General features: G+C 35.7%; 1 protein-coding gene and 1 long non-coding RNA gene across 4 annotated transcripts in view; both read right to left on the reverse strand.

Moving 5' to 3' along the window:
- The window catches only part of MSRB3 (methionine sulfoxide reductase B3), a 163,339-nt gene that overhangs the window by 60,156 nt on the left and 78,340 nt on the right, over window positions 1–24,843 (reverse strand). For all 3 annotated transcript variants that reach the window (XM_032347145.1, XM_032347146.1, XM_032347147.1), the window contains one exon: window positions 21,438–21,466. In XM_032347145.1, the coding sequence (XP_032203036.1) occupies window positions 21,438–21,466 (29 nt within the window). The remainder of the gene's footprint in view (window positions 1–21,437; window positions 21,467–24,843) is intronic.
- Window positions 11,279–11,724, reverse strand: LOC116593208. Its single transcript, XR_004286829.1, has 2 exons — window positions 11,638–11,724; window positions 11,279–11,424 (listed from the first exon to the last, which is right to left on the reverse strand). It is a non-coding gene; the product is annotated as an uncharacterized LOC116593208 (long non-coding RNA).

Genomic DNA, 24,843 nt, shown 5'->3' on the forward strand with positions numbered 1-24,843 from the left:
TGAGACTTCTTCCAGCACCCAGCTTCATGTTCTTCAATGTCCACAACCCCCCAAACATTCCTTTTCATTCCTCTGTTGTGGCTGATTAGCTTGGGCAAACCTTGTACCTAACCACCTGTAAAAACTGTTCAAAACTCCTATAGGAGCTTACAGCTAAGGAACATTTTTTTTTTTTTAAACTTACCATAAAATAAGGGAATAGGAAGTTTATTCTTGGCATCCCAACCTGAAATTTTGGATAAAATTTCTCACTGAAACTGTTATGTATCCTCAAGTACACTACAGACTAAGCATGTTTGATAAACCAGACTTGAAATCTAATTTTTCCATTATAATTCTTTCTTTAGTAAAAGCATTCTCTCTTCAAAACAACCAAACTGCAAACGAACTTTTAACAAACTATCTCTTCATCTCTTTGAAAATGATCTGCATATTTTATTCTGTTCAGTGTCTGATATGACAGTATCACTTGTATGAACAGGAATGAAGGACAGAGCCAGGGGAAACACACTTAATTTTAGTCTACATATGGAATGTCATGAATTAAAAGTCTCCAGCTAGAAGCATATATCCTGGACATTTCTATTTAAACAACAGCTGTTCCTAGCTTCAGAAGAGGAATATATTACTGTCACTAATCACTTTCACTCATTTTCTGGAGAAGGAGCCAACCCATCCTCATTTTCAACTAAATGATGTTTTAGTTGTCAGTCTTAATATTCAGTGAAATTACTAGGAGACAACCAACTCAACACGGACAAGCACCTACCACCTGTTAGCTTAAGATGACTTGGTTTCTCTGTTTCCAGTTGGTTCTCTTTCTTCTCCTTTAATGATTCCACACATCTTCTATTGATGAGTTCCTCTTCTCCCTTCTCCAACTTTCTGTACTAGTCAACATGTCCCTATCATTGTTCACCTGATGGGAAAGTCATGCTCCCCCTCCTTTCCATAATGTACTCCAACATTTCATGAAAGCAAACTAAGAAATAACTGGAACACACTGAAAGCTTATAGACATATTAACACCTTCCTACAAAAATCTTTATTCTTTGGCCAGAGGAAGAGATAGAGCAGGATGAGGGGTGTTAGGGGTTAATATATGTAATTTTTCTTAACCTTTTGTTTTCCCTGGTTACAAATTCAGTAGATGTTCTTATAAATTAAAGTAGGATTTTCAGGAAAGCATAAGGAAGATAATAAAATCACCTATAATCTTACCACTCTAAAGTAACTACCATTGCCATTTTGGTGTATTTACTTTTGGACTTTTCTCTATGTAGAAAGAGTATGGTGACCTCCTCTGTTACTGGACTTTAAGGCTGTGTCTCTTTCTCTCTCTCTCTCTCTCTCTCTCTCTTTTGCTACTACAAATATTGCTTCATGAATATTCTTTCACATTAATCCCTGAATATTTTCTTTATAACATTCCCTAAGGTGGAATTATTGGATTAAGCAATTACCAAATTATTTTTCAGGATGATTTCTGGATGATTGCATCATCTTATATTCCCATCAATACTATATTGCATATAGTAATATGCAAGAGCAAACCTCTCCCCCATAGTCTTGAAGCTCTATTATTTTTAGTAAACATTTTTGTAGTTGATATAACTTTTATTGATATAATTAATAATGAAGTTGAATTTTTGCAAATGCTTACTAGCCTTTAATAATTCTTCTCCTCATCTTTCTGTAGGGTGTTCCTCTGAACAGAAGAAAGTAGAAAGAGTAGTGTACTGAGAACCTTGATTCCAATGGAAAGATCCAACTGGTAAAAGAGTAAAGATTCCAATAGAAAGAGAAGAACAATGTTGAAGAAATTACACTTTGTTTGATGTGTGTGTGTGTGTGATGATTTGAGCTCATCTCCATGTTGAGGGGAAGAAATGAGCAGTATCAAAGACCTTTAATATTTAAAAATTAGGGTAAGTAAGTAATGGAATAACATTCTATAGGAGCAGAATTAATGGGATTACTAGAAGAAAGAGCCTATCTTCCTTCAATCCTGTAGGAAAGAAGGTAAGTGTGAGTAGAGATGCTTGCAGTTATACGAGGGAAAAGATGGAAAAACTCAAGCTTCATAGCCTCAGATTTCCCTGTGAAAGAAGAGGTAAGATTGTTGCTGAGACAGAAAAGGGTAGTAGAAAGGGGGTTTGAGAAAAGTGATAAGGACTCGGAAGGACTGCAGAACAGTGGCAAGAGGTGATCTGAAATTAAAGAGCATAAATCCCTAGGGGCGACTATCCCATAATTATATTCTTTCCTGTAGCAGAGCCATGCCACCCGGGTGAAAAAGCTACAACTGAAAACAGATGGTTGAGAATTTTCCGGGGAATGCAGCATAAAGAAAACAGACCCAGAACCCAGAGGGTACTGGTGAAAATGACAAAATGATTACCATAGAGTCCAAGATGGATGGGGAAAAAGTAAAACAATGAGAGGCATACTAGACTGGGAAGAAAAGGAAGGGGCTAGCACATGAAGCTGAAACTGGCTGTGGGCTGGACTCTCCACATGGTCTTTAAAATCACCCCTTGGGATGACAAGAATTAGAGTGGCAGACTAAAATCATCAGTAAATGAGTTACCAGGAGCTAACAGATCACGGCAGTGATGAAAGGCAAGAAGTGGCTGAGTAAGACAGCGGGCCTCAAAAGAGCAGGTCTTCCCTGAGCAAGGAAAGCTAAGATTTGGAAAAAGGCAATGAAAAGTTACCACTGACACTGGCCCTAGATACGAGGAAAAAGTGCAGTAGCAGGACAGACCTTGGGACAGAGACAAATCTCAAGGCCGGGAAACGAAGGAAGCATTCTGTCAAGAGACTGGAGGATAAAAAAAGGTGTTTACAATGGAATGAGAGCTCCAAGGAGCACAGTAAAAATGGCTGCAAGGCTAAGCAGAATCATGAATAAGAAGTTCTAGAGGAACACGGGGTAAGAGAGATGAGCATCTCAGGATGGCCAAGCACAGGTAGAAGGGGAGATTTCTGCAAAGCACGTTTTGCTGAAAACTCAACATCATACCTATCAATTTTCCCATAACAAGAAAAACATTCAAAAAGACATGGTCTCCGATGGGTCATTAACATCACTATTTACTAGGAGGAAGAAATCAACCCTTAAGAGCACATGAATTAAAACCCAGGGTAGACAAATGGAAGGCTGTGTGATCGGTGCCAGGGCACTCGGATTTTTTCTCTTCACAATATTCAAACAAAAAGGCTTTTCTTTTCTTTTATAAAAAGTACCTGTATAAAAGATTGCTCAATTCAGCAGAATTATGCAGGTGGATTTAGCTACATTAATCATTGATTTCTCAGAATTAATCTTATTTCAAAAGCCATTTTGTGATAACACTGAAACATGGGGCTACCTCATGACTCCATGTGATGTGAGCAATTCAAAAGGAAGCTGGTGGGATAGGCAAGTGGGAGCTAAACTCTAGTTCCCACTTCCCTCATTTCCAGGCCTTTGTGTTTGCTTTGACCCAGAAAAGTCATTGAGCTGCAGTGTGGGGGTAGGGGGGAAGGGAGGGGAGTTTCGCTAATTCTTTGGCTCAAGGACAGCCTCATTTTCTTTCTTTCTTTCTTTTTTTTTTCCAGCCTCATTTTCTAATGGACACAAAGGCACTGCATAAAATAGCAGAGGCCCTTCCTCAATATACAAATAATCCAGGAGAAGGTACTGCAGGAGACTTAAGGAATTTTTAAAAAAATAATAACCCATTAACTTATTAAATAATGTTTTCTAAATTAATTTGACAAGAGTCATATTAATATTTTCCCAAAGATATAAAAAATCATATTATTGGTATATTTCCTTAGTCTGAGTTACTAAAATTAGTAATTCTGTTTACAACTCAGTCACAATCAAAAATATTTCCATCATGTTTTTATAATATTGGGTGTGAAGAAAATTTTCTCAACATAATCCCAAAGTAAATATCATAAAACAGGCTGACATACGATCCTAACAAATTTTTTTAAATTTCTCTGAGAAAAAATATTTAAACATTAAGCAATAAATTAGGAAAAATATTCAACACATTATTATTTTTTAGCAGCAGCAGCATCACTGACCTGTACCAAGCACTTTGCTATGTGCTCCATTACATATCAATTTTTTTAGTCCTCACATTTGATCCTACCTCATATTGAGATAGGCATTATAAGTGTTCTTATTTTACAAATGAAGGCTCAGAGAGATTACTTGACTGCCCCAAAACACACAGGGCTTAAGAGATAAAGCCAGAATCCAAACGACAGTCTGTCTAAAGTAAGCTCTGTTCTTACTCCTAGCCTTAAAATATAGTAATAAGAGGGGCACCTGGCTGGCTCAGTTGGAAGAGCATGCAACTTTTGATCTTGGGGTTGTGAGTTCGAGTCCCACACTGGGTGTAGAGATAACTTAAAAATAAAATCTTCAAGAAGAATAATAATAAACTAAATAAATAAATAAGCAATTAACAAAAGAATTATATTCAGTAACACAAAGGGAAAATGTTCAATATTTCTAGTCATTAAAAACGCAAATTAAAACAATGAGAAACTACTTTTCACCTATCAGATCGGCAAAGAAAATAAGAGAATAGTAATACTCGGAGTAGGTTAGTGTGTCCACAGGAGGGAAAAATACTATATGTAGCTGAAGAGAGTATAAATTGGCACAATTTTTCTGGAAGGCTATTTCACAATAAAACTCCAAAGTCTTAAAATGTACAGACTCTTTACTCATTATTTTCATTTATTTTATTCGTATTTATTCAAATTGCCAAATTCTTCCTTTATTTCCCTTTGTTCACTGCCCTTCATTTTCAAACTGTATTCTTCGTTGCGTCAAACTAATCAACGCTGAATGCTTTTAAAATGAGATACTGATGTCCTACCGTAATCTTGTCATCCATTAGCTCTACAAGAGCCTTACCTAAATAAACCCAAAAGTTGAAATAATGAGATAAGACTGAGAAATATCAGAAAATATAATCTATATGAAAGGTACATATAGCTGCATAACAGACGATTCTATTCTTTCACTTACTACAAAACCGACATGAAAGATCTTTGCCACACTAATCTTTGTGAAGTAGAAAGACAAAGTGAAATCCTCTCATACCTTGAATTGCTCTAACATGTTGTTCATTTAGCTAAGTATCTGAACATGGATAATGACATGTAAAAGGTGGTACTACATGTACTCTAATTTTATCAAAGATAGTAATATATTTTTAAAATTTACCTTTTATATTTTGAATTTTAAAAGTCTTTAAAAAAACTCAAGAATTGTAAGATATAACATGAAAATGTAATCTATAATATTTTAAAAAAATATTTTAGTACAATTAACCAAAATTGTATTTATCATACTCCTCGATACTCGGTATTTGTTGCATAGAAAGAACACCTATTAAGTATTTGTTGAAATACATATTTTTAACTGAATGATACCTAAAAATTCATTTTTTTCCCTCCAAGAGGAAATTCTTAGCAAATGAATTATAAACTAAAATCATACTTGGAAAAAAAAGTTTAGCATTTAAAAGAGAAACAAAAAGTCTATCCAAAAAGTCTATCCAGACCCAAAGATCTTAGAACCATGTAAGTTCTATTTGCCAACTCCCATGCCTCAAGAATATATGTGCAATGGTGTGTTTTCTACCTTAAACACTTTTTGATATTAGAAGTGTGAATAAAGGGCGCCTGGGTGGCTCAGTGGGTTAAAGCCTCTGCCTTTGGCTCAGGTGAAGATCTTGGGGTTCTGGGATCGAGCCCCACATCAGGCTATCTGCTCTGCAGGCAGCCTGCTTCCTCCTCTCTCTCTCTCTCTCTCTGCCTACTTGTGATCTCTGTCTGTCAAATAAATAAATAAAATCTTAAAAAAAAAAAAGAAGTGTAAATAAATAATCCATATATAAAGCAACTCAAACAGTTTGCTATCTAGAAAGAATACCTAAAGAAGTACTGAAAGAATACCTAAAGAAGTACTACAGCAAAATGAAGAATAGATCTAAGAAAGGTCAGGATGCAAGAAATATTGATGAGTAAATATGTAAAATTCAATAGTTAAATCTAGATAGTAGTTCACGATGTAGCTTTAACACAATAGATTCTTGAGAAATGATTTTTAAGAAAGTAGAGGCAAGATGGGATTGGGAGGGAGACAAACCATAAGTGACTCTTAATCTCACAGAACAAACTGAGGGTTGCTGGGGGGAGGGGGGTTGGGAGAAGGCGGGGTGGGGTTATGGACTTTGAGGAGGGTATGTGCTTTGGTGAGTGCTGTGAAGTGTGTAAACCTGGCGATTCACAGACCTGTACCCCTGGGGATAAAAATACATGTTTATAAAAAATTTAAAAATTTAAAAAAAAAAAAGAAAGAAAGTAGAGGCATGATGAGAAGTGTCCCCAAAATTCCATACTGGAGTCAGGCTATGGGCATAGGGATGAGAAACAAATTAGAAATGCTAAAGTTCTTATATTGGGAGAAGGAGAAAGAAGTTATACATTTGAATTAATTCCCAACATGAACAGAGAAATACAAAGTCAAACATTTTCCTTAAAATTAAATTGAAGAGATAATAAAAATAGTATATTAATTATGACAAGAAGTTTTTTTTAAATGGTAAAAATGTAATCAATCCAACCAGAAGAAAAGAAAAAAGGAAAGAAAGGTGAACAAGGACCAGCACAATACAGAGAAAACAAGATGGGAAGAACAATACCAAAGTTGTTAGTTTTCATAATAAATGTTAAGTAAGCAAATGTAAGCAGTAAAAGGTTAATTCCTTTGGCATGAGCTTAATAAACATTTTTTCAGTCATCACTTGTGACCTAGTTGGGCTTAGTGCTGGGGATAAATACAGTAGAGGAATTAAAAGAGGGCTCTATCTCTAAAGAGTTCACAGTATAAAAGGTTAAATGAAGCTATTTTATTCCATTTCATGGGGCTTCAAAATTGAAAATAATTAAAATAAGGCAACATATTCCTTTTCTTAATGGAATTATAAATTCCTATACATGGCTTTCTAGAAAATTGTGTTCTAAGATATCTAAGAATTAGCTTCAGGATTCTGTCAGAAATCAATGCAAGTCTTCATAAAAATGGTATGCCGGTGATGGTGGAAACTAAGAAGCAATGAAACTGGGGGGGGAGCGGGGCGGGGAGTTCCAGCAGGGGTGTGAGTCCCTGAAGTAGACAGACACATATCAAAAATTTATCCAATTTTTAAAGAGGCTTAATACCGGTTGATATAATTTGTAACATATTTTTGCTTTAGTCTTACCCATCTTCCTCCCTCTCCCACCAAACAAAACTCGTATCACTATGCTTTCAAAGACAGATTGTGTTTGTTTAAGATGAATGGTATCTTTAGACAAAACAGACTTTCTTCCATTTGCCATTTCATGTAGTATTTACACATAACCTCAGTGAAGGAGAAATATGAGGGATTAAAAAGACTTCCTCTAGGTAAATATGACAGAGACTGAATATACATCATTATCTCTGGGTAAAAAAAGAACAACTAGAATCAGCGGGCAGAACTCCAACATTAATAGTTTTACTTGTCACCACTTATACACATAGAAAACAATTTTAGTTAAATTTACCAAAATGGCCTATTTCCAAATGATGAAGATCTGCCTAGTTGTAAAGATAAATTTTAAAAATTATATACTGACCGAACTGCTATTCTGCCTAATTGAAAACAATAATCTTAGCGCTTTTATGCTGAACCTAATAAATATTAACACTTCAATGAATGTATTTAAGAATAAATAGCACACAAGTTATATTTCAGTTAAAATTTGTTTTTAATTTATGCTGTTTTGGCTAAAAAGCAGGCTCAATTTGATAAAGTAAAACAGAACTTCAAGTGGCTTATAAATGATATATTTTTCCTGTAATATTTTACTAGTTATAAATTTTAGAGTAGAAACTTAAGATAACGGTCATTAAAAACAGAATGTGAAAATATTTTAATCTTCTTCAGTCATTAATCATGTCATTTTTACCAGATTGCTCAGCTAACTTATTTGAAACAGATTAAAACATTTTATAAACCATAGCTTTCCTGTTTCTGGTCGTCCTATGTAAAATCAACCTATTGACTCTCAGTGAGAAATGCAGATAACAGAGAAACGTTCTTTTTTCTATTACATAGACCCATGACTTGTGTGGTGATATAGTGTATCTATCAAAACTCATATGAATTGGGGAAAAAACCTTTTTGAAAATTCATGCCAAAATAGAAAGATTACTAAATCTAGCAATAAGAAGAAGAAAGTAGACAAGTAAGTTCCTATCAATCATCTTATAAAAGACATGGTGTCTTTTAGATTTCTAATGGACAAATTTGGTCTATTTGGAATGAAAGTAAGAAATTACTTTCTGGTTACAAGATAGAGATAAAAATTAACCTAATTACTTTTTAAACTGGGGAATTTCTAAAATACAATTTAAAAAATAATTACTAAAACATGATACACTTCAGATTTCTACAAAGCAAGTTCGAGTAAAATCATAAACCATAAAAGATCTTATCTTAAAAACTGGTTACAAAAAAGAGATTAGAATTAACCGTACATAAGAATATAATTGTCTTTAAACATTTCCCCTCAAATCTAGAGTCATGTTTATTAAGTAATAAAGTTGGTTAAAATTGAGCTGTATCTCTTTACATTTAAAATAATCTTAATAACAATGCATCTTAGTTCATTTATATAATGTTCTATTTTAGGAAAAAATAGAATTTATCATTACTTTATTGTCACCCATACTACCAAGAAGTTCACAAATACTAAAATATTGTGAGCCCTAACTAGCTGTTGAATCAACAATTAAATCAACTGCATAATTAAATTGACACTGAGATCTGTGATTATTTTCCCCTAGGTATGTGTAGGCACATAGCACAAAATAATCAAAAGCTTCCCCTGGCCTTGAGAACTTACAAACTAAAACAACAGAGAAGCGACTGTCTTTCATGCTAGTTGCCTCAATCATATGTGAATACCCTAACAACAGTACATTTCTATGCTGAGAGTTATATCTGTTTGATACTAAATTATTCTAAAATAGTTTACAGATAGCTTACTCCAGGTAAAGCTTTACCTTAGTGCACAATCAACAAATATTTGAACTGAACATGGTGATATTAAATTTCCAAACTGATGAAATGGTATTGACTTTGACATTAAAATTTCCTTTTATTCATTGTTCATTCATAAAATGTTATATCATTTTAACAAAACATCATAATGTTTTGTTCATATCTGTCTGATATGACTATATTTGCCAATTTATAAAATTACTAGGTTACCAAAAATGCATACTAGTTCTACACAAAAAAAAAACCTTGAGGAAAAAATTATATTTTATCATAAATGAATTTAATATGAATTTAAATCTAAACTTTGGGGGGAAATTTTTTATTTTTTATACATACTGGGAACTATAGGAAATTTTAAGTTCTAGTTATGTAGTATTTTTCAACAATCCTGAAATAAAAAGGTAAGATCATATAGCTACAAAAATAAATATACTGGTACCTTGCTTAGAATTTTAAAAAAACCAATGAATTTCCTAATAAATAAGTTGGCAAAAGCCACATATGTAGGCAACATTTTAAGGAATACTGGTAATTAAAAATCAGGTCATGATAAAAACTGTAAGTATAACTTAAAAGGCAAATATGGAAGAAATTAATATAAAGGAAGCCACAAAATGCAATAAATTTGAATAAAATCCAACTAGGAAAACCCTAAGGTATTACATTTGAATGAGTTTCAATGCCATTTTCATTCATACTCTAAAAGTACGGTTTATTGACTATTAGTATATAACAACATAAGGGAAATACTGAATTAATTTTAATACAGCATAGAAACAAATTTAAATCTAAAATGTTGAGAATAACATCCCAAACTCTATTTTTGATTGGCCAGGAAACCTGAGGTTTACCATTTTTGATAGGAAAAATACTATATTACTTCAATCTTCACATTACTGTTTTGTGTTGCTATGTTCTCCCATAAAATATTTTCATTGTTATAAAATTTTCTTGTCCTTTACATCTCTTGCCTTCTATATAATGGCCCTCAATCCACAATGTAAATGATTTGGATGTAAGGTAATGTATAAACACATTTTTTGAAGGAAAAGAAAACAATGTGGCAAATATTCTATATTATTTTGGAAATGGAAAAATACATTTCTTCTTAAAACTAACATCATTCCTATCAAAAAAAAAAAACCAACATCATTCCATTTTTATTCACTCCTCACTTAACACAATGAACACTACCACATGCTACTGTGTGAAAATATAATGTTGACTAAATATGTCTTTAATATGTATCAATTAAATGTCTTTAATTTCAACAAAAACAAAAAAAAGAACAACTAGAATAGAAGATTACTAATTTCACCACTTGAATATCATGTAAGGCACCTGTTTCTTAAGTATTTGAATCTCCAGAACATATTAAAAATCACTAAAAGATCTGTGGTCACCAGGCAAAAACTAAATTTTCTTCATCTTTGATTCCTATCCAGGGAACTGATGAAAAATCAAAGCAATCTCTTATAAAATGTTCTTTCCTATAGCATAGTTCTATAATACAAAAGATATAACCAAAAAATTATTGAGGCATAAAAAGAACTAAAATGTCATTGGCATTTTAAACTATTTTTAATAGAACATTTTGATTTAATAAGCAAATAATTGAGTTTGCTTACTGCATTTGTACTTGTTTCCTGAATAAAATATTTTCATACTGAAGCAGAATGTTAAAAATCTTAAGCCTGCAACAAAGTCATGTACTTAAAACAAAATTTTCTACCCTTTGTAGTTAAATGTATCTTATTTCTGCCCAGGAATGAGCAAGGTATGTCAATTTACATGAATGGACAAATAATCCATGTACTGTCCCCCAAGAAGGTTAACAATCACACCCATTCATTCCACTTGATGAAGATCTACCAATATGAGGTAAGCATTTTCACTTCCCACAGAAACTACAGTGAACTGTATTAACTGAATTCTATTAATTTTCAACTGTATTAAAAATAAGGTGTTGTCCAAAACAAAATGATTATCAATTCCCTAGAGACTGTTAATTCTTCATCAATTATATCTTTACAACAAATACCACATGAATATCTTTTTCAGCAGGCGATTTAATGCTGTGGGGATAATTTGCATTTAGAAATCAAAACTCTACCTCACCTCCAAAACCATTTCTCAAGAGACTACTGGATCTACTTTGTGGGGGGAGAAAATTTATATGAAGTTCAAGAACAGACTAATCAATGGTGATTAAAGTCAGAATAACAGTTGCCTCTGAGAACTGGGAATTAACTGAAGGAAAATATGAGAGAATATTTTAAGTAATGGAAATGTTCTATATCTAGATCTATATATTGACCTTCTTTTTTTTTTTTTAAGATTTTATTTATTTATTTGACAGAGAGAGATCACAAGTAGGCATAGAGGCAGGCAGAGAGAGAGAGAGGAGGAAGCAGGCTCCCTGCTGAGCAGAGAGCCCGATGCGGGACTCGATCCCAGGACCCTGAGATCATGACCTGAGCCGAAGGCAGCGGCTTAACCCACTGAGCCACCCAGGCGCCCATATATTGACCTTCTATATCTTAATTTTAGTATGCTGAAGTGGTATGTTAAATAATTAAAATTTTAATACGTGCTTCAATAGCTAAGAAATAATTAAACTGTAAATTTTAAGATCTCCAGTTTCCACACATGGTTTCCTGCTCCAAGAACTTGGAAACATGGGATGCCTGGGTGGCTCAGTGGGTTAAGCCCCTGCCTTCGGCTCAGGTCATGATCTCAGGGTCCTCGGATTGAGCCCCACATCGGGCTATCTGCTCAGCAGGGAGCCTGCTTCCCCCTCTCTATCTGTCTGCCTCTGCTTACTTGTGATCTCTGTCAAATAAATAAATAAAATCTTAAAAAAAAAAAAAAAAGAACTTGGAAACAGAGTCTTAGGTAATGGACTTGTATTATGTTTTCCAAGCCCAATTGCAAAGGAGTCTTGCATAAAGATGGTTGGATGTATTGGATAGATGAAGGCAAAGCCAATGGATGTTAAGTTATATAAAGTTTCACTGGCCAGGGCCATTCCTATTTTGAGATAGATAATTCATGTTAACATAAACTCATAAAGCTAAATATTTGATTTGTCTATTTCCCTTTTTTTCTTATTTTGTGCTTAACAGAGCAACTTTCTAGTTATGATCTGACTCCCCATGTAGGTCTGCCTTTAGGGTGCTAATATGCACCCTAAGGAAACTTCAGCCCCAATATGGATGATTTATTATGGCTAATTGATAAACTGAGTTCTTATTGTGATTTTGGGGTCACACAGCTTGACTATTTAAGAGAAAGAGGACACTGACCACACAATATAAGTGTATTCTGAACCATGTGAGAATTGTATTTCTCATCATAAACAAATACACTGGCATTCTAGCTTAGCCCATTAGTCTTGTGGGTTTATTACTATGAGTCAATCCCTGAAAGATACTAAAACATCCATGTTCCTGAGGTTGGAAGTTTAAGATCAGATACTGGAACACAGAAAATTCCCTGAGGCAATTAATGCTATCTTTTGAGGCTTCTTGGGAAACTGTCAGCAACATTTCAATGGCCTACTAAAAGCCATATTGAAGTCATACACTTTATATTTTCAAGACATGTTTATAATCATATAATTATTCTTGATTTGAGAAAAAATAAATTTTCTAATTTATAGTGTATAAGTTACTAAATATAGGAATTATAGAAAAATTAAAAGCTAATAATAACTTTTTTTTTAAATCACTCACGAAAAGAACTATCCCATAATCTAATTAAATGGGAAGAGTCATTGCAAGTTAGAGATCTGCCATGTAATCCCACCTTGGCCATTCACTGTTATATGACCTTAAATAAGTCACTTAACCTTTTTGCATCTCAGCTACTTCCCTGGTAAAAAATAGTCCTGCGTATCTTGCTGAGGTTTGTGACTCTCAAACTTGGTAAGATTTATTAAAAGTACTATTTAAGTGGTAAAGCATTATACAAATATTTTCATCTTACTATATCCATTACTATTATATCCAAAGTTAGGTTACAATAATGTGATTATAAAGAAGGAATTGGATCCACTTTAGAAATATAATATTTCTAATTCTATAAATACTTTTACCAAATAATTGATCTAAGTACATGATATTCTAATATAGTAGATTTCATTATTGGCTCTATTCTTCTCCCCTTCCTATCTCTACACCCTTTATCATGTGATTCAACAGTTCTTCCCACTAGAGGGAAGACAGAATACTTAACACACCTGCATGATCAGTGAGTAGAAAGGACAGAGTTCTTTCCCCTTCCTTAGCTTTCAGCTTGGGCATGTGACTTACTTGGCAATGGGAGGCTAACAGACCTGATGAAAACATAGGTTTGAAATGTGTTTGCATAGTGAGGTTTGCCCTCTTCTCTGTTATCACCAGTGACAAGACCCATGGAGCAGACTTGGACCGAACCTGTGACCAACCTATGTCAGCCAACTCCCAACCAATCCATAGACACTTGACCACAAATACGTTATTGTTTCAAGTCACTGCTTTTTTAAGGTGTCCTGTTACTAGGTATTATTGTGCCAATTGATAAGTGATGGGCTTGGTGACTATACAAAACACAGTATATTATATTTCTATTGTCCTTCATTTATAGGATCATCTTTGCGTTTGATATTATAGTCCCTAGCCATAAATTTTATCATTATCCAACAGTTATCAGTAAGTACCATCTATTTGCAGGAAGTATTCTAGGCACCAGGCTAATCAGGGTATATGACTCTAGCCTCCATAATAAACATGGCAAAATCTCAGTAGCTTATTACATGGAAAGTTTATTCCCCTCTACATAAAGGCCAATAAAGATGCTCTGGACTGAAGGGCTCTCCTGCGTGGATCTCTTCCAAGTAAGACTCAGAGATCCAGATTCCTTCATGTTCAACATGTACCTCTGACATAATTTCAGAAGAGAAAGGTGGAATACACTGGATATTTAATCCCTTTAACCCAGAAATGACACATACTCCATGGAAAGAATCGGTTGTATGTCCCCACACGAGTGGAGAGAGGTGGGAAATTGTCATCTCTGGCTGAGTAGCCACTTCCCAGCAACAGCTCTACAGTATGAACGGGGAGAGTAAATCTTTGGTAATTAGTTAAGCGCTTTGGTCAAAATTGCAAGAACAGAGCAGACAAAGATTCCCAACTTCATGGAACTTTTGCTTATTGACTATTTCATACCAGATACCAAGGTTATAAGGGAGTAAGACATGGTTCCTATCTTCAAAACACTCACAGACTGGGAGAGAAATAAAAGATTCACACAAATAATTATAGCAGATCATAAATGCTATAACAAATCCATTTAAAGACTCAGTGTTTGCACAGAGGAAGGAATGATTAACAGCTGGGAAGGTGTTAGGCTGAACCTTTAAAGATAATGTCTCAGAGCCTCTTTCATAACAAAGCTATGGGATGATGTTGGGCACAAAAAGGAAGGGGAAAGCACCGATATTTACAGGTGGTAAGACAACTTCTTGTTTCATGTACAAATTTGGGATAATGTAAGTTTCCTATCTAGAGGAGCCTTCATTTCCTCGGGCATTGCTTTGAAATAATGTCCTCTACGGGAGGACAAGTGCAACGCATGGCCCAAGCAAGACGGTTGGTGCCAGAAAACATAGAGGACAGAAGCTGACAATACAGGAGTGGCGAGATCTAAAGACACAGAATTCAATTAAAAAAAAAAAAAAAGTATCTCTCCTCTCAAAGTCCTCATCAGATAAAATAGAAACTAAATAAATAATGATATAAATCATGACTCAGACTGATCTAATAACTATGTACCAAACCTTTTCATTTCAGAGAATATAGTTTTTGAATCGCTCACAGAAGAGTTACAAAAATTAAACATATCTGGGGCGCCTGGGTGACTCAGTGGGTTAAAGCCTCTGCCTTCGGCTCAGGTCATGATCTCAGGGTCCTGGGATAGAGCCCCCACATTGGGCTCTCTGCTCAGCAGGGAGCCTGCTTCCCACTCTCTCTCTGCCTACTTGTGATCTCTCTGTCAAATAAATAAATAAAATCTTAAAAAGAAAATTAAACATATCTTAGGCCAAAAAATACAACTTTATTAAATACTGCATAACAGACTTACTGAAAAATAGTAAGGCTACATTCTTTGACCACCAAGCAATGAAACTAAAAATTACAAACAAAAGTGGAAAGTAGAACATATGGAAATGTAAAACACTTTCCCACGTAATCATTGTGTCCAAAAGAAAGCAAAAACTGCAGCTATTTAAAATACAATATTAGGGCGCCTGGGTGGCTCAGTGGGTTAAGCCTCTGCCTTCGGCTCAGGTCATGATCTCAGGGTCCTGGGATTAAGCCCACATCCGGCTCTCTGTTTGGTAGGGAGCCTGCTTCCCCCTCTCTCTCTGCCTGCCTCTCTGCCTACTTGTGATCTCTCTCTGTCAAATAAATAAATAAAATCTTTTAAAAAAATAAATAAAATACAATACAATATTTAAAAAGCTGAAGCTTTTTGAAGGAAGTTCACAGCTTTAAATGCTCTAATTCTAAATAAGAAGAAAAGAAAAACAAAATTTAAGTATGTAACATAATGATATTCATGAAATCTAAGAAAACCAACTGCACATTATTAGAAATAAACAGAGTCTACATTTAGATCTATCTGAACCCAAACCTCTGTACTTAGCTTCTATGCCTTGCTGCTTCCTAGTGTTACGTTTATAAAAGGAGATGAAAGGCTCTGTCCTTTCCACTTGCTTCCTCTACACAATTCAGTAAGATTGTTATAAAGAAGGCTGCCTGATTTTTCAGGCCAACCCTGATTAGGATCCAGTAAAAGAATAAATTAAAAATTAAAAAAAAGTGAAGAAGAGAACAATATTCGTTACCATTTGCCATTGTTCTCTTGCAAGTTAATCTCTTTTAATGATAATCAAATGTGAAATGTCAGTCCTTATTAAAAGCTAGAGAAAAACTACACACTAACCAGTAGCATTATTAGGCTGGTCTCTTAAAAGTCAAAGGGGAAACCAAAGTGATACGGTTTGAATAAAGTCAAGAAAGGTAAATTTGTCAAAACCTAAAATATATTAGCTTATGTTTAAACATCACGAGTTCTTCAATTCTGGATCTAAATTTAACCTTATTAGCCTTTCTCAGCCAAATATGCAAAGAAATCCATGTGAATTTGTATAATGGTCCAACTAGTTGTAAGATTCTAGGGGAGAATGAATGATATCCACCCTGTTTACAGCTATAAACGCAGCGTCTAGGTTTGGCACACAGTACGCCTGATAAACATAGGTTGAATGAATGATCAGATGAACAGACAATATCTTTCTCATTTCTACTAATGACTGATGCCCAGAGACAGATTTCAATACTCGTCTAGAGATTTATATTATATTTCCTTGCTCTTTGTTGTTACAAGCCCTTCAAAAATAAGAAATTAAAAATGAGAAAATCGATCTGAAGCAGCTGAGAAGTATTGTCAACACAACCTCCACATTGGTAAGATCTGAAAATGTTTCCCTTATTAATTTCTTGAGAAAGATTTACTATGTTAGGCAGACTGTCTCATTTGCTCACAAACTTTCAAAACTCTAGTTCTACTATATTCAAATTCCTCATTTCCCTTCAACTTAGTGACCACCATTAACAGTCCACCGTATTTTTCACTGCCCTTATGTTTTTGCCTCGAGCTTTAACTGATTATATTCTTTGATTTCCTTATCCTGGTGTAGAGCCCTTTTTATACAGATCTTAAAAGCGACACTAGCTGCTTTTTGTTCCTCGGGTTTTTTGTTGTTTTGGTTTTTTTTTTTCCCTTCAAGATAATTATATTCTGTTGTGCCTTTTATTATCGTGTCTTTTAGGATCTCCTAACCTTGTACACTCTTGGGCTTTATTTAAGAGTGAGCTCCCTCCTCAACTCTCCACACTAAAACATGCTCATTAGGTTTCTTAATCCTCCATAATTTGCTTTCATGAAATCTTATACCTTTGAGTTGCTGTGTTCTATGAGCCCATTTCCTTAGTAGAGCTACTCCAAGCAGCCCAGAATCAACAAGCACTAAACATAAGCTTATTCACTTTCTCAGCCAACATGACTCTACAGAAGAAAGAAAGAAAGAAAAAAAAAATTTATTTTGAATGTTTATGGACCATGAAACTATACCATTTTAACTTGATATTTCATTTTCTCATCCAAACATCGCCTGAGAAGGTTAAGAGCACAGAATTAGACTCCGGGAAGTCCTTAACATACAGTTATTAACTTCTAGGCTTCAGGTTCTTCTTGGTCAGAAAACTATTCTATGTTAATAGAACAGAAATAACAACATCCTGATGTTACGTAGTGACTGGTAAATCCCAACTACAGCTTTGCCTTATACCCAGTATTGAGGAGAAAAGGAAAACATCTTTTTTCAGTTATTCTGCAAGAGCTCTGCTTTTCCAAATGGGTTGTTTTTAAAAGACATGTGCGTGTTCCTGAAACATGACTGCCCCGTCAACTCTGCTCTTCTCAGCAGCTCATCCCCTGCGGTCTCTTCCATTCTTTCTACTCACCACGAGCACCTTTGTTAATGGACATGTACAAAAGGGCAAAGAGAGCATATATTTTATTTTTGATTGCTACTTCTTTTGGTTAAATTTAAAAACAAAACAAAACAAAAAAACCCCAAAAACAACAACAAAAAAAACTTGGTGCTGAATTGAAAGAGTTAATGACGTTTCCAGAGGTGCCTATAAGTTATTCAAGCGAAGTTTACACTTCAGCCCTGTCCAAGTTAACTTGTGATCCTCCCCATCCAGATGATAGAAAGCAAAGCCAGTAATTTCTTTATTTAATTGGTTTGCATCCACACACTGACCTCCAGGGCTCTGTTTACATAGCCTATCACGCAGTATGCTCCACAGTTCCCTGTCTCTTTCAAAAGCATGCTTCTCCTGAGATTTGATATATAGCTTTCATGTTTAATCACTACATTAAACTCAATGCTCTGCTTCCCCCAGCATCAACTAACTTCCCTTCTTGGGAGGTGGGGAGAAGAGCACAGATTCTTGCTACTTCTGAACATAAAAGGAAGTCTGTTTTACTCTATTAGTAAAGTCACCAACTACACACGATTGCAGGCAAGCAACATTAGTGCATCAGTGAGGAAACAATATTAAAATGGAAACCTTAAAACTCCTTGAGAAAGAAGGTAGGTTGATTGCTCTCAGTCAGCAAAGCCGAAAACTTGAGGTGATTGAGTTACAAATCAAAAGAAACAGAGTTTAATCGGTATATACCTGAGGACACAGAGGACACAGCTACAGTGTTAATCAAATTAACTTTGAGGACAGAACATTCTTGGGGTTCTTGGATCAGAATTAATTCAGTGCCACTACCTTCTGGTTGAAGGTTTTGTTAACCTCCACCACAAATAGAACTTTTGATGTCCCTTTAACTAAATGTGGACATAGTAATGCCATGATCCTTTCCATAAGAATCTGTATGTGACTCGAATTTCTGAGACAAATGAAAACCTCAAAAAAATAGTTGATTTCTTTCATTAAGTCAAGGTAATCTATAATCTTCAGGCTTTTAAAGTGACATGAAATGTATGTATTTTACTTTAAAATAGTTCAAGCAAAAAAAGAAAAGTGAAATCAGTATGGCAAATTATTAACAACTGTAAAATCTAGATGATGGATATGTGGATATTCATTACACCACACTCTATTTTTATATATAGTTGAAATATTTCATTATAAGATTTTTTGAAGCTTAAAAAAAAAACACACAAGCTGTTTGTGGGTTTGCTTTTATAGAAAAAAGTTGATACAGTTTTGAGAAAAAACTGAAATCACTCTCTAGGTTGATTGCTTGGGTATGTATTCAACAACTGACATTTTTCACCATGTGCTGACCATGAAAATTTTCCTTCCTTCCTCCTGAAGCTCACTCCACAGTCAGAAACTCATTTACACAAATTGTAAATGTGCAGTAAGTTCTGCATAAGCTGGGTTCCTTATTTGGGAGGGGAGATATATATATATAAAATGTTACTTTGAAATCTTTTCCTTTATGGCCAGTCATTAACCATACTATTTATTTTTTGAGTGTTTTTTTTCTTTTGCAAGATTGACATCTTCCTTCATTTAAAAATCTTACTTTGTCAGGAACACTGTTATAGCTGTATACAACATTAAGCAGAGCTAGTTTACTTTCTGTGTTTGATGAACAATAGAAAATCTGAACGTATTAAAGTCATACATTTAATTGTTCCAATATGCCATCTTATTTCTAACCAAATTTGCATGATATAGCATGCCAAAGAACACAGTTCTAGCTTCCTTTGTCATGATTCTCTCATTTGATACTAAGCTAAAAGAGCTTATAAGAAAACATAATTACCTGTTTCTTAATTTGAAACCATCTGAATTATTTCCACAATATTTAAATTTGAAATTAAAAGAATAAATAAACTTTTAATCAGTATTCCCCATAAGATTTTTCAGAGTACAGAACTTCATAGTTTCCAAAGACATGCAGATGTTGTCCATCATAAACTTTTTTTTTTTTTTTTTAAATTAGGACTTGGAGAAAATAAGAATCATGAACAAAAAAATGTTTGGTCACCAGAGTGAAAGACGTGTGTCTGTACAGATGTTATAACTATCACTACAGGAATTTAGCAGCATGCTTTCATTTGGATTTGCAAATTCAACATAAATTTTCTGACTTTGACAATCACTGCCTAATATTTCAATTCTGTACACTATTTCCAGGTTTTACTTTCAAAATGAACTTGTTGGACTTTTTCATTTTTAAGAGCTATGTACCAGATCCTTTACCCTAAAACCAGTTTCTGACCTCATGTTTAGGGAATTAAATCAGATCATAATGAAGTAGGATCTTAATAAATATTTAGTAATACTGGTAAAGATATAAAAAGATCCAACTTTTATGTAAAAAATTCATATGCCATCAATTTTCTCCATTTATTTTTTATTATACTTAGAGATTTTAATGTTTATGAAATGACAAAGACTTCTCACCCTATTTTGAGTCGCCTCTTATGAATCAATAAAAGGTCAAATCATTGATACAATGTCACCATACCTTTAGTCTCCATTTAGTCTCTACTGTAAACCAGAAATGTTTATCTTATGCTCTTACTGTCAGATGTGATTCAGAAGCCCAAACACACAGAATGGACAGATTTCTGGAACCGTGGTTCTCAAATGAGGTGAAATTGTTAACTCAAATGTACAGACCTCATATTTAAAGAGTCTCACCAAGGTGGAGACATTCATAAAGGTGTACAAAAAAAGAAAGATGAAGCTTTTAAAGGAGAAAAGCATGTTAGCACCTTAACGTCATGACCAAAAAGAATGTATATGGTCCCCAGGTCCTTTGCGAACATAATGAACAAAAACTTTTATTTAAACTTAAAACAGAATGGAACTCAAACCAGAGTAAGAATATTACTTTCAAATTCAGTAAATTATGTTTCTTTGCAAATTATTTTCTCCTGGAACTGAAAATCAATGTTTATTTATCTATGAACAATTCACTAAATGGTATGATTTCTTTGTATGAATATGAGACAATTTTTGTGTTTTAATTATAAACACCATTTGACACCCTGAAGCACATACATCTCAGCAAATGACATAAAGACACAGTCCAACCTAAGGATTATATGGCTACATTCAGGCTTAATGAAAAGAACATCTAAGGAGGTTGATATGCCATTGTTTCTGAAAATATAAATTTTTTCTTGATAGATGCAAAATAATGGCTTCAGGTGACCTTAGTTTTCCATCCCCCCCACAACAAAACAATTCTTTAAAAAAAACTAACAAATCGTAGACAAATTTCTATTTCTATTGGCTTAAACTCTTTTTAGTTTTCTAGATTAGTGCTTGCTTCAGCAGCACATAAACTATAGTTTGCTGGATTAAATGTATTTATTACCCACATTTGATGACAAGTTACTTGCACATAATCTTCAAATCATTCAGGATGCCTTATCTACTTAGAGAATAATATTCTATTTTGAGCAATAAGTATGTACAACTCTTACTTCTGCTTTTAAAATGAAACTTGGCAGATATAGGGCATTGAAGCCTTATTGTAGAACTATCAAGAATCCCAAAGTGAACATCTCCAGTTAGGATTCCAAGCAGCTGATAGCCTTGGGTGGGGTTCATGTTTTGAGAAGAGGCTGCCCAGTCTGTTTAAAATCAAAAAGGCTCTTGGTCTGATGAGTTACTCCTCAGAGAATAATGTAAATAAAATACACTCAGAATAACATTACTAATGTAAACATACCTGAACCGGAGTCGAACTTGCTTTCTGACCTGTAGAGAGAAAGAAATTTTTTACAATAAAAAAATTGCTTATTAAAGAGCAACTGTTACTTTGCGAGAGGGGAACCAATAGTTAGAGATTTCAGTACATTGGCCAACAAGGAAAATCGCTTTTAAAATGTAAATACCTCATCTATTTTAACTATTTTAGATGTATACATTATCCTAAGTCCCCTAAACATGCACATTACCTGTAGAGGCAGCACAGTATGAAAAAGATAGTTAACTTTTTAACTTGTTTTGAGAGGAGGATAAATTATAGATCCAAAAAAAAGGCAGATTAACTTGTTTCCATAATATAATAAAGCAATAAAAAACTCAAATTTAAATTTATCCTCTTTCTTATTATTAAAGATTTTCAATTATTCAACACCAAGTTAATTTTTCACTAAGTTCTTCGCCCAGTAAATGAACCTAGTCACTCCATACATTTAATAAGAAGGAGGAAAAAAAAAAAATCGGAGCTCTTGTGGGAACATTATGTTTCAGATATAGGTTAATACTGGTTGTAAATTCAGAAGCCTTTGAAGCTCTCAGTTCGGCTGTGGGAAAACTTCTGTTGGGTAATTATTCCCAAGATGCTGCTGATGTGCTGTCAAGCAGAATTAACCCTATGACTAGGCCTATCTACACAGGCTACTATAAGACAGCATTGTCTATATCTAGCTCTCAAACCAATTAGTGGCCATGCTCCAGTCGGATTTATATCACACATTAACAATCAATAGTATATATGTTCACAGCTGCCACAGCAAGATACAAGAACCCACCAGCAGGAGTCCTGTTAAGGGATGTTACATTGACAGAGAAGATTTTTTTTTTCCTGGGGAAATGTAGTTAACTAAGTGGGAAAGGAGAATTCTTTGAAATTATGCCAGGGTACCAAAGCACTTTTGGAAGCAGTGGCTTTCTTTACCTAAATGAGTTTCAAGAGAAGTCATCAAAGGGGAGAATGAGAAAGGAGAAGCGAGAAGCAGCTTCCTTTGTCATAAAAAGCCATTTTTCCTCAAGTATTCTCAAGTAAAGCTTCACCTGATACTTAAACTAAGTCAATAACTATTAAAAAAAAAAAAAAAGGTATTATGACCGCCGTGGTTATCAATAACCAGCGAGGTAAGCCAGGTGCACATTTCCCCCACGCCCTGGCTAGTCACAGTCCTCCTCTCAATCCTTCTCTGACCCATCCCTGACCACCATTTCAGCTGTAGACCATTTTTGGGTTTTGTTTTCTCTCCTGCTGTGCAAAGCCCTGCCCTGGGTCCTCTTCCTTGTTTCCAGCATCCCTGAGCCCAGTCTAAAGGACACTTGCCCCACGTCCTCCTGGTTTCCTTGCCTGGCTTCCCCCGTGGTCACAGCATGTACACAGTGGCCTGGTGCTCGAACAAAGCAACTGTCTGCTGAGGGGCACGTCTGCCTCCACACACAGCCTTCTCACCTGCATTGCAGGGGGTTCTTCCTTCTGTCTAAGCATCCCTCCACTTCTGTGCTAAAAGGCACTCTCATCCAGCCTGTGTGAGTGACTCCTCTTCTCTGCTGTCTCTTCGATCTCGGGTTTCTATAGGTTTCCCCTCCCTTCTTCAGAGAAGTGCTTGGGAATGAAATAAAGGTCCTCTTTCAAGTCGGTGCCCTACTTTCCTGCGCTTGCAATAAGTGTATGGAAGGGAGATGGAAGGGAGAAACTACATCCTCTGCCGTAAGTCTTCCTTTCTGTCGGGGACTGCCTCCGGCCGGGGACTGCCTCCGGCCGGGGAAGTCCCCGCCATTACAAGAAGGTGCTTGGCTCACTGCTAGCAAAGTATGCTGCAAGTATACAATGAACTTTCTGGTGAAGCCTGCCTAAAGGAGGACATAGTTATTGGCTGTATCAAATTTAATCAGCATAGTAACAGGACTCTCATTGGCTCTCCCCATTGCTTGACCCCTTATTGGTCACCCTGCTGTATATAAGCTAAGGAAGTTGATTAAATAAACGGAAATGAAGCATTAACACCATACCAGGCTCATTGCCGTCCTTGCAGGCCGAGGGCGACACCTTTCCTGACCTCCCAATAGATTCACTCTTTGAGCCACTACCATGTGTCCTTGCTAAAGTTGATCAGTGGCTTCCTATCGCTAAACCCAAAGGCCCTGTTACAGTCCTGACCTTACTAAACCTCTCTCCAACTAACAAGTGACATTACCTGAAGGTTGTCCTGGGACCTCAAAGGGTGTAGGTACTGAGCTCAATTCAATTTCTTTTCCCTCAAATATAATTCCCTGCAATATAGCACTGAAACTGGATATCATGACATTGATCCAGTTATCTTCTGCACCCCCCAAACCATACTGGTCACCAAGACCTGTTGATCCTACTACCTTTCCCTCTTCTCTGTTCTCAACTTTACCATCTTTGGGCCTATCATTGGCTCCGAATCTCGTAACTAGGATCATGCCCTCTCTTCCAGTCTATTATCCCATCAGCTGCCAGAAGTTTCCAAAACACTCATCTGATCACATTACTACCACCCCCCAAAACGAGTGCAGAGCTTTCCAAACATGGGTCACAAATGGACCCATTGGTGTATTATAAAATTCATTTAGTGGATTACAAGTAGTATTTTTTTTAAAAAACTGAATTAGAATAGAAAAGAAGACAAATGCACTTCACATAATAAGAGTATTAAGAGTATGTGCAATTCTGTGCAACTTGAGGGACATGTATGTGCATTTGTGAATGTGCATGATCGCACATGGGTGGTCTATGCAGGACCATCCTGACAAGTCAGCAAAAAGCCTCTGCTCAGGCCTTCCTCTGACTGTGTGCTCCCGTCCACCAGGCAAGGAGTCCCTTCTTGAAGCTCCCTTCCCTGAAGCTCCAAGTACCAGGGACCCCAGCATTGTCCAACCAAATGGCCCTTAGCTGGCTTCCTCAGCCTGGGTAGGCCCTTCCAGGCAGGTTGTGTTTCCAGTGTGTGTGTGCCTCCAGCTCGAGGGGTGGCCAGAAGCTGGAAGGAGGGAACCTGGACCTGAGGGCAGAGGGAAGGGTGAACAAAGAGGACAGGGGAGAATGCTTTCTCTCCTTTCCAAATTTCTGGTCAGAGAATTCTTAATTCAAACTCTTCCATGAGAGTGGGAAGCTGGAGCACCAAGGGGCCAGAGACTGTCCCTCAGACCAGACTGGCACGGTCTACATGGCCTTGGAACTCAGGTGCCCGGCTGCTAGGGATAGGGAAGGGGCAGGGACAGGACAGATGGGAGAGCTGCTCTGTCCCACAAAGGACAAAACAAAGGAGGTGTTCTCTGACAGATCCACAGCCACTGGAAGAGAATGCTGAGGGAACTTCTCTCCTCCACTTGGCCTGGTTGCCGTCACGCCTGCATTTCCCCAG

This window comes from Mustela erminea, chromosome 6, assembly GCF_009829155.1.
Source record: "Mustela erminea isolate mMusErm1 chromosome 6, mMusErm1.Pri, whole genome shotgun sequence".
Lineage (NCBI taxonomy): Eukaryota > Metazoa > Chordata > Mammalia > Carnivora > Mustelidae > Mustela > Mustela erminea.